The sequence below is a fragment of the Vigna unguiculata genome, chromosome 1 (genome assembly GCF_004118075.2).
Source record: "Vigna unguiculata cultivar IT97K-499-35 chromosome 1, ASM411807v1, whole genome shotgun sequence".
Taxonomy (NCBI): domain Eukaryota; kingdom Viridiplantae; phylum Streptophyta; class Magnoliopsida; order Fabales; family Fabaceae; genus Vigna; species Vigna unguiculata.
Window position 1 is genome coordinate 32,310,340 of NC_040279.1, and position 11,657 is coordinate 32,321,996.

General features: G+C 27.3%; 2 protein-coding genes across 2 annotated transcripts; both read left to right on the forward strand.

Moving 5' to 3' along the window:
* Positions 1-3,690: 3,690 nt before the first annotated feature.
* On the forward strand, positions 3,691-4,442 carry LOC114163469 (ethylene-responsive transcription factor 15-like). Its single transcript, XM_028047781.1, has one exon. The coding sequence runs from the start codon at positions 3,737-3,739 to the stop codon at positions 4,301-4,303; it is 567 nt and encodes a 188-aa protein (XP_027903582.1). The 5' UTR covers positions 3,691-3,736; the 3' UTR covers positions 4,304-4,442.
* Positions 4,443-9,021: 4,579 nt separating this feature from the next.
* Positions 9,022-9,682, forward strand: LOC114190822 (ethylene-responsive transcription factor 1B-like). Its single transcript, XM_028079876.1, has one exon. The coding sequence runs from the start codon at positions 9,022-9,024 to the stop codon at positions 9,550-9,552; it is 531 nt and encodes a 176-aa protein (XP_027935677.1). The 3' UTR covers positions 9,553-9,682.
* Positions 9,683-11,657: the final 1,975 nt, after the last annotated feature.

Genomic DNA, 11,657 nt, shown 5'->3' on the forward strand with positions numbered 1-11,657 from the left:
TACATCGTTTATATAAATAAAGCTTTTATATCATTTTATATTTATTATTACATCATTCAAATCTCATTTTACTAAACAATTCTAATTTTTCTTGGGTAAATTACCTTAGCATCTTTTAACTTTTGAACTCACAATTTTGAGTTACTTTTTCTTTATATACCAATAAGTCATTGTGCAGAGTGTAAATTGAGAGTTCCATCGTTTTCTTTTTAAATAAAGCACAACAAAATAATAAAGAAATGGCTACACTACACCCGTGGCCAAGAATAGAGTATATCCAAACTATAAAATGCGCTAGATTCGCTTAACTATGACAACATTAAAATAAAATAGTTGGTGGGATTACGTTAAAGGCATACTATAACTACGACCGAATTATGGCTACTGTTTATATTTATATATATATATATATATATATATATATATATATATATATATATATATATATATATATATATATAATTAAATTTATTTTGTCTTAGAGGTGTTGGTATAATCTGCAACATTTTAAATAAAATATATGGATAATTTTAAAAAAATTATGGCGGCGACCATCTAGGCCCTAGATTCTATTATTTAATTGTGTCTATAAATACCATGGTTATGTACTTTTATAGTATAGTTGAATAAAATAGGCTTTTCAATTTTATATTATTTTTCCTTCATAATTATTTTATATTATTTGTTGATAATGCTTACACTACAAGAATATCTTTATTTACGATAGTATTTCGTAAGTAATTTAAATTTGTCTATGAATTATCTACAAAGTAAATTTCGTAAGTATTATGTTGATAGATAATTTTATTAATGAAAATAAATTTTATAGATAATTTAATTAATGAAAATAAATTTTATAGATAACTTATTTATGATTATTATTTACGAAATTAAGGTGTCCATAACTATCTACAAAAATATTCGTTAAAAAGTTTTTCATTTAATATTGAGTTATTTACGAAATATTTCGTAGATAAATCAACTACGAAAGATTTCGTAAATAACTTACCTACAAATTTTATAAATAATTTCTCTATAAAAATTTTCATAGATAATTTAAATATAAGAAAATAAAATAATTGTAAATTATAAGCTCATGGCTCTGCATAAAATCAAATAATTGTTATCGTTATTAGTATCTATAATTGAATCCTAATAGATATCAAATAAAAAATTATTCAATCCTCAGTTTCAAGAACCTATCCACAATAACCAAGTAATACACTACCAAATCAACAATCCTTTAGCCTAATTTTTGGACTGATAAAGAAAATCAATTGGGGCAACGAATCTAAACTCAATAAAAGAAACCTCTTTGACCAATATTTGCGCTAATTATAAAAGAAAAAACAAATGGAGCAACAAATCTCAACTTAAACCAAACTAAGAACATAATAGCTTTGTGTTTAAGGATGGATATTTTCAAAGAGAAAATATGAAAAGTTTACACCTTATGTTATTATATATATATATATATATATATATATATATATATATATATACTACCAACCAAAAATTGTTTTTAGAAGAAATAATTGTTTTGTATTTATAATTAATAATTACAATTATAAAATACAGTTTGCACACTACTTATATATTATAAAATTAGATGTTATAAAATTAGACATGAGACTTTTAACATATCTAGTTTTGATAGAATGTTAATAAGTGAATTTTAAACTTATCTCAACCTCATCAAATCAACTTGTAAAATAAAATTTACACCCTATTTATATATTATAAAATTTTCTTATTAAATGTGATACTTCCAACAATAATACTTTCAAAAAAATTCATCATTAATATCTTCCCCTTACAATTGTGCCTACCCTGTATTACTAGAAAGCCCCACTTGTGGTTCCGTTTAATAACCCTGAGTTATTCACCTTATCTCACTACCAATCATCCTAAACCTCCTATAATTACAAATTGTCAAAGTCTTTACATTTTTTCTTAACAACCAATTATAACAACTCCATTTAGCATATTTAAACAAAAATTGACCGCCTTGTCTGTTTATTTATCTATTCTCCCAATTTATTGTTATTTCTATCTACTTTTAATAAAAAAATTTGGATAAAAGCACCCGAAAAAAAAATTAGAGCTTTTTATTACTTATTATGCTCATACTTTCACTATGTCAAATTAAATATATATATTTTTTAATCCTCTTTTTCATTTCTAGATATAATTTTTTTGTTTTATTCCATATACAGTTGCTCGCGTATTCTTTAAACGCGTATTCTTTAAAGTTGGAAATAGGCATCAATAAGAAAAAAAAATACGAAGAAAGTATTAGAATCTTTGATGGGTCTTTCATGAGAAAATAACTACATAGATATAATATTATGATAGATGAGTCTAACTTATATTTAACTCAAAATTTTAAGACAATAAATTTATAAAAAAAAAATCATCTTTATTTAATGTGAGATTTAAACTCTCACACTAGGATTTTCCAACCATATTTCCTGATGTTTGAGTCTATTTAAATTTTCACCTCAACCTCAAGTTAATAATGAGTAATTCTTATTTATACGGTTGTTCATCATAATGACACATACTTGTTTGACTCTCCCTTAGAAACATTTTTGATATAAACATCTATTTGAGCATGTCACCAAAACTAACTATTATTTCAGATACTATGATGAGTTTTTAAAGAAGGATCACCAAAAAGATCCAACCAATATATAAGACATGAGTTCAATATATAAGAAATTAATACTATATAAAATTCAAAACTGGAAAACAATAAATTTATAAATTTTCTTCCATATATAATCTTCAACTTTTTCATCTTTATTATTTGATTTAAACTCACAATTGAGTTTCCCAACAATGTGCTATATTCTGATTTCGGTAATACAGTCTATATGGATCCTTTATGAGGGATATAAGATGTATATTTACTACATCGCTAACTACTAAAGCTGCGATTTCTACTAGGTTCTATACTATAATTCAATGCTGTAACATTTAGTCCTGCAATTAAGGAATAAGACATGATTGTCCAAAGAGAATTGAAGAGGTATATAGAAAGTATTCTGAAATGACAATCTGATATATATATATTCGTTGGTTCAAAAGATTTTGAAAGTAAAATACAGTGAATTAAAATTTTGGCGAGTATAGAAGGTATAATACTTTTTCAATTAATATAATATATTTTATTTTAAACATAAATTTATTATTTAAAAAAGGACCCAATTACGTAATTAATTATGCAAACAAAAGAATAAAATCTTATAATAACCCTTCCCAATTCATGCTACAAATTTTCATCGCAGTCATTTCATACTCGACAGAAAATTCTACGTGTGATGAGGCGGCGCGGTTCACGCATTCCTCCAACCTTTCCCTGCCATTGAACCTTTGCTTCAATCCTTTGAAATTGCATTATTTGACTCACGTGCGCAAAGTACAAAGTAGTAGTACTCCAAACCTAGGAAAATTTAATGAGGACTAGGTCCAAACATTTCTTTACTTCAACTAAACCATCTTGTCATAATAAAAAAATGCAGTGCCATCCTCCTTGTCCACCATTCTTAACTCAACCTTTCTTAATTAATTCACTCCCAATTTGAACGTCCTTATTTTATAACCCATTTGTTAATTCACCCCACAAATTCCTTCTCTTTTCACTTCATATATAAAGTTCAAGCCTCTTCATTTTTCGATGTAGAAAAAATAAATACCAACAAAGAAGGTAAATTCATATCTGTCATCTTCATTAATGGATTTCAATTCTTCGTTCTCCCATCTCAACTCTTGGGAAGCGTTGTTTTCGTTCAACGACAATGCAACAAATGAATCGTCCATATTGGACTCCATAGCTATAGGATCAACGAAGAAAGAGAAGAGAGGGTATAGAGGAGTAAGAAGAAGGCCATGGGGAAAATTCGCAGCAGAAATACGAGACCCTACAAGAAATGGTGTTCGAGTATGGATTGGAACATTTGACAGTGCTGAAGAAGCTGCTTTAGCTTATGACCAAGGAGCTTTCTTGACAAGGGGTGGTCTTGCTACCCTTAACTTTTCAGCACAAGTGGTGGTGGAGTCCCTGGAAGACATGGGTTTCAAGGCACTCAGAAATGGTGTCTCACCATTGTTGGAACTCAAAAGGATGCACGTGATGAGAACCAAATCTAGGGCTAGCAGGAGTTGTGGTAAAAAGGTTAAAAGGGGTTGCGGCAAAGGGAAATTGGATCCTACTACTGAAACAGTGTTGGTGTTGGAGGATTTGGGTCCTGAATACCTAGAGCAACTTTTGACCTTCACTTCCCCTGGTTCTTGGTGCTGAATTTGTGGATTCAAACTACAAAACCTTATTCATTCATAGCTTCTTTATTTTAGCTTCTCTCCTTTATTAATTCGTTTATTTTCTTCTTTCCATTTTGTATATTAAAAGAAAATTTTTAACAGATATACTCCCATTGATTTTTCTTTAAATATTATCGATATATATTAAATTGTCTTTCTTTATTATTAGTCACTTTAATTTTTTACTATTTAAAATATACAAATACTTATAATAATGTATAATAGAGTTAAATAAAATATCATACATAAAATATTTTTATTTTTTTGCCAATAAAAGAAAAATCTGAAAGTCAACTACAAAAATCAGCCCTTGATATAAGATTAATCTATATAGAGATGACAGAAATATTTGTATCCCTAGGTATCCACAGATAAAATCTATGATGGATGGTTAGTTTCGGTAGGTATTTTTTACCTGCATGTAGCAAGTACTTTAGTATTTATTTATAAATGGGTCGAGTACGGGTATCATAATATTTATATACACGGGTATCCGTTACCTGCAAAAAAATTAAAATTAAAATTTACTTTATATTTTATTAAGTTAAATTTAATTAAAAATAAAATTTAATTTATGTTTTATTTGGTTAAATTTAATTAAAATTAAAATTAAATTAAATTTATATTATATTTTTTATTTTTTATAATTTTACTTGAAAATTTTATTTAAGAAAATTAAATATATATATATATATATATATATATATATATATTAAATATTTGCTGGTATGCAGGTTTCCACGTAAGAAAATCGGCAAATATTTTTCAAATTGGTAGCCAACAGATAAATGGATAGGTAGCGGGTAAATTTTGTTTTTAGATCGGATAACAAGTAGGCACTATCTATGTCTGACCTTACTCGTTGTCATCTCTAATCTCATCACGTAAGCTTTGATGTTTTAGAAATTAAATTTTGAATATTGAGTATATTTTCAATAAATTAAAAAACTGTTTTAAAAAAATAATAATTTATTATTGCTTTAAATATGTTCGGATAAATTTATTTTAAGAAATAAGAGTAAGAAACTATTTTTTAAAAAACAATCTGAAACTCTTTCTCACAAAAATAAAATAAGGTACTAGAGAGAAATCAATTTTAATTAAAAAAAAAAACCTTCTTTTCACATACGTATCGATTTGTACTTTTATAAAAATGTCCTAAAATCAAAACACATTTTAACAATTTTTTTATGCACAATTAAACATGCCATTATTTCAACATGGTGTATATGAAGTGATAGCAAAAGTACTTTTCGAAGAGAGGAAGTAAAGTATGCAAAATTAGGGAGATAGATTGCAACGATTAAAAAGGTAATAATTAATGTTATATAAATGATAAATAAAACATACTTTAAGAAAAATAGGAAGATAGAAATAGGTGACACATTATGATAAAACTATTGAATTTTTAAAATAAGATAAATATTCAAGATACGGATAATGCTATTTGTTTCTTCTAAAATGGATATATAATCCACATTAATAACATGGATAAAAAGAATACATTATTGAAATAACTTTTGATTTATGTGTATTATATATTATTACAATTTTCATATTTAGTGAGATTTTTTTATTAAAATTAAAAAAAATGCTCTGTGAATTTTTTAAAATTTTATGTAGTATTTGAGAAAAAAATCGGAAAATTTAAGTACAACAAATATTCATTATTAATTCTTGAGAGAAATAAAATATATCCTTCATTTTTATATTTTATTCTAATGATATTATTAGTTGATATAAAACCTGTAACATTCTTTTTGTGACAAAATATTGAACTTTTCAGACAAATTCTAACTTTATTTTAGAATTTAAAATATTTATTTAATTCAAATCGATCAAATTTAATTTTCACTTTTATACTGTATTTTGAACAATATATTTGAACTATGTAAGATCCCTTCTGGGTTAGACAAATATGTGAGTAAAATATAGCTCAAGAATGAGGATTATACCCAAAAAGACATTCTCAATATTTATAATGATTTGTATGTTGCAACATCTAGCGTATTAGCTGTGGGAACGTTGGATTACGTTTCGTGATATAATTTTCTTTATTTCTTTAAAGTTTTTGATCAAATTCGACGGCTTATTCTTAGTCAAAAAATTAGGATTAAAATAAGATAACGGTTTCATGATAACCTTGTTTACAGCGAGGGTGTTTTAATTTGGACAAAACTTATTTATAAACTAATACACTAAAATTTTAAGCTGAGAAAAATAGAATAATTTTAGTTTTATAAACTTTAGTATACATGTCAATTCCTTCAAAAAAAGTATATAGGTTAACTTTTCATTCTATTTTTTCCTCTTTTTATTAACATTTTTAAGAAATACGCTGTCAGTAAAAGAAGAAAAAAATTAAAGTTGAACACGGAGTTCATTGAAAATATATATTTTACGAAAATCGATTGAATCAATGGACGAAAATGAGATTTAACCAAGTTAAATTATTAAATAAAAATAAACTCACTTTGAATAATACTCCAATAAATTTAATTTCATGACTTTTTTATTTCTCCAAAATGGAAGTGAACTAATTAATCATGAAATTCATCCAATTTGACTGTGATTAAAGATATCAAATAGGTTGGACTTTTAAAATTTAAGTCAATCTTGTATTTTGTCCGGATTCCACTTAGTTTAAATATTTCTCATTAAAGTAATAAGGATATAACGAAGTTTATTTTTTCTTTTTATCGAAATCGTATAAATATATGTAAAAGTTTTAAATCTATTAAAAAAAGAAGTTAAATATGTTTTTGTTCTTTAACTCAGTGAATTTTGAAATTAGTCTATTTCGAAATTTTAGATCAATTTAGTCTTTCATCTCTCGAAATACATGAATTTTGTCATTTTAATCGAATTTTGTTAAGTTTATTTGACATTTCAAACTTGTTTAAAGATTGTATTTAAGTTGTTTATACTGTTTGACACATTTTTGTTTTAATGTTAAGTAAATACTATTACAAAACGCGCTTGAAATGTTAAATAAAATTAAATAAAATTTGATTAAAATGACTAAATTCACGTATTTCGAAAGATGAATAACTAAATTAGTCTAAAATTTTGAAATAGACTAATTCCAAAATTCAGTGAAAATTAAAGCACAAAAACATACTTAACCCTAACAAAAATTATGCATAAACTATTCAAATTTGCACCTCTCTACTTATCCTAAAATGTTAGTTTAATTCTTGATTGATCCAGGTGAATTAACCCATAATAGGTTACTTTTGTACAATCAACATTCTATAATCAATAATATGTTTTTAATATTTTGTTTAATCTTCATAATAGATAGCAACATAGGTACATTCTACACTAATAATATCTCATATTTTCTACATTATTATCATTTTAGTAAAGTTAGTTTGGTGGTCGATATCAGTTTAGGAAAACATGAATTAGACTACTTTTTGGTTACAGATCTTATTAAATTAGATCTGGGTATGGTTAGGACTATCAAAGTGGATCCGGCCTGATTTATGAGTTAGGTTACATTAAAATAAAATTAAAAAATTGTGACTTAAATAAAAGTCGTTTTTTTAGCATAATTAACATGTTTGATCATATGTGAATGACCTACAGACAAATGAATTGACTCTTTAAATCTTTTCTGATACAATTTGTTGTTATCAATTTTTTATTGTTATTTTTGTGTATTTTAATTAGTGTTGTCAATTCCATAGTTTTTTTTAGTAATATGGAATATAATTTATTTTTACGAATTTTACTTTTTTTAATTACAAATGTTATTAACGTGAAAAATATTAATTGAATTGTTTTAAGTAATATTGAGAATAAAATGTATGGCATTTATATAACAATTTTTGTTAAATAGTAAGTTTTAAGCTTTTGAACAATAATATATTATAATTTCTTTTGTACGAAATAAATGGTTATAAGCTTTCAATTAGAACAAAAAAAAAATGGTTCATTGATCCGTGAGTTTAACATAGAGTAAAAACTTATGATTCATTTGAAAATATAGACCATATTTTTATCATATAAACATATTTCTCTTTAGCTAAGAAAAAAATATATAAACACACTATAACAAAAAAAAAATATATATATATATATATATATATATATATATATTAAATAATTCTGTTTCAAGAAAGTTCGTTAGGATAGGTTCTAACTTGACTTGATATCATGTTAAAAATGAGTTTTAAGTCTAACTCAACTCTAAAAAATAATTTATAAAGTGAGGTTTGTCCCTCACTTATATATTGTGAAATTACCTTATCTTTAATCGACGTGAAATTTCTTCGTGTACAGTTATTTGATCTACTTTAATCACTTATGTGGAATACGTAAAACTAAAAAACTAGACATATAGTTAAAAGTATATCCGAATGGATCCTGGCTAGGTGAACATTTTCCGAAACTTACTCCATCGTCATTACTCAATTTGTAATTCAACTTCCTCGTGTTCAACTCTTTCAAAGGGTGCGAGTTCCTGGAACCTGCATACCAGGATTAAAAAACATGTTCCATGAAATCAGCAACAAAATAACGTTATATATATAAAGACGGAGGGGCCAGTAAAAATTTGAATAATTAAGAAAAACGTTGTCGGAATGCTTCTAGAAGTGGAATCTCTGAGGCAATCAATGATAGCCATAATAAGATGATGACAAGCATACACTGCAATATATATAGTAATCGAATTTCTTGAGAGAAACCAACATGGCTTCCCCTTTGTTTCAGCATTCAGACTGGGGCACGTTGATGGAGCCTTGTGATATTTTGTTTGAACCATTTTCAAGCAAAGATATTTGTTGTGACCCTTTTCATGACTCTCTTTCCTTTGATATGATTGAGAAGTCAAAGGATTCAGAGGAAGCAAGTGAAGTGATTGAAGCTGCGGAAGTGGTGCAAAGTAAGAAGTGTTATATTGGGGTAAGGAAAAGACCGTGGGGAAGATTTGCAGCGGAGATCAGAGACGCGACGAGGAAGGGTACCAGAGTTTGGCTTGGAACGTTTTCAAATGCAGAAGAAGCTGCTTTGGCTTATGATCAAGCTGCATTTCTGATGAGAGGATCAACTGCACTGCTCAATTTTCCTGTCAAAAGGGTTATGGAGTCTTTACATGACCTCAATTACTTTGGTTGCAACCAAGGCTGCTCTCCCGCATTGGAACTCAAAAAGAGGCACAACATGAGACGAAAATTATCGTCAAAGGCTAAGGAAACTAAAACCAAACTGGAATTCCAATAATCGAATTTTGTGTTGTTCCAGGACTTGGGAGCTCACTAGACACTTCTTGTCAGATCACAAGCTCTCACAAGCTCTACTTGCTTCATAAATAAATAAATCATGATATCTTCAACCCTTACCTTATGATTTGATAAGGGTTTCAACGATTCCAAAAAATTAAAATACATAATATTTGAATTATTTATAATTTAATTATTTTTATTTTTTAAATAATTTATTTGGATGGAATAATTGAAAATATTTTAGAATTCATTTTTTTGTTTTTATTTTAAGACGCTTAACTATCTATCTTTGAGTCGACTAGACTTAACATACTTTTGATTCAAAATAACCGATCTCAACTATTGGTCTGGGTCAACTCTAGAAGATTTAACCTGGTTTGATTAGGTCTGACCTTTAGTCTAGGTTGACTCGTGTCGACCATCAACTAGGGTCGATTGATTTCAACCTTTAGTCCAGGTCGACTAGGTTCAACCTTCAACCCCGACTAATTCGGCCCGACCAACCTTAGTCCTTATCCAACTCGACTTGCCTGACCATCGCTCTTGGTCGACCCGGCTCAACCTACGGCCTTGGTTGATTCGGTTTAAACTTCGGCTTATGCTATCTTGAGTCGAACTTTGACCTGCTTGACTTGATCTTTTACCTGTGTCAACTCGGTTCGACCGTTAACCTCGATCGACTCGACTCGACCTTTGGCCTGACTAACTCATCTCGACATTAGGCCTGATAGACTCAACTTGACATTTGGTCAGGACAATTTGACTCAACCTTTGGCCTGACCTATTCGTCTCGTCCTTTAGTTTATGTCAAATTAGTTGGACCTTCGATTTCTGCCAAATCAGGTTGACCTTTGGCCTGTGCTAAGTCGACTCGACTTTCACCCTATGATGACTTGGCTCAACCTACGATCGAATAAACCTAACTTGACATTTGGCCTCGACTAACTCAAGCCTTCAGCCCATGTTGTCTCAATTCAACCTTCAAATAGAGCCAACTAGACTCGACCTTCGTGAATGGAATGATAATAGAGTAAAAAGTATTGGAATTTCAAATTTTTTATACTTTTGAGGATATTTGAAATTCTTATATTGTATTCATTTGAAATACATTTCGGAATTCCTTAAACTTGATTTTTTTTTCTAATTACTTTATCGAAACAAGTCATTTCAATGTAAAAAAAAATTAATTCTTCAAATAAAAGAATTATCCGTCTAAATTTCCTCATCTAAACACAACATTAGATTTATCCAATTAAATTATCTTAGCAAGGCTCCTAAATAAATTTGTTATCCGAGATTTTCTTTTGTTTTCCTTTTAACTTTTTTTTTCAAATAAGATTATGTTTGTTGAGAATTCAAGTGTAAGTGTAAATTTTACTGAGTAAAGATGAAAAGGTTGAATACCATATTAGTACGAAGTCCATAAATTTATTGTCTTAAGATTTTGAATTGGAGACCATGTCAATCCTTTATGTGTGAATTAATGTCATATTTCATTAATAATGTATTTTCCCAATAATTATCTCTTAAAAGATTAAACATTGAAGTTTGAAAAATCTCACCTCACAAAACTATTATGCATGATGATTTATCTCTATAATATTATTTATCATTAATTGTGATAAATAATGGTGATAATTTAAACATGTAAAATAGTGCTTAAACATCTTTATTTTCGATATACATGTTGATAACCGATGAAAATTTAGAGTGAAAAGAAAATTATGTAAGACTAGCGTAACACAGGCTATTGCGTCTGTGTGTATGTATTTTTTAAATATGCATGATATTATATTAGTAGGTGATAATATTATAATGTTATTAAGTTAATATATATATTAAAATTATATTTATTAAAAATAAAGTGAAATATATCAGAACAAATAAAAGAATAATCATTGATAAATAAAAAAGAAGAGAAGAAGAGAGACATCTGATTTTATAAAAAGTTTGTAAAAGTAACGGTCAATTTTTAAAAATTTAATAAATTATTATATTTAAGGGATAAAATCGATATTTTGAAAAGTGAACACAAAAAGGAGAATCCCTTTTATATATTGTTATAGAAAAGAATAATCATTGATAATTAAAGAAGAAGAGAGA

What these genes read in the sequence shown, in the direction of transcription:
- LOC114163469 (XM_028047781.1), top strand. Translation starts at nt 3,737, where the DNA reads ATGGATTTCAATTCTTCGTTCTCCCATCTCAACTCTTGGGAAGCGTTG.
- LOC114190822 (XM_028079876.1), top strand. Translation starts at nt 9,022, where the DNA reads ATGGCTTCCCCTTTGTTTCAGCATTCAGACTGGGGCACGTTGATGGAG.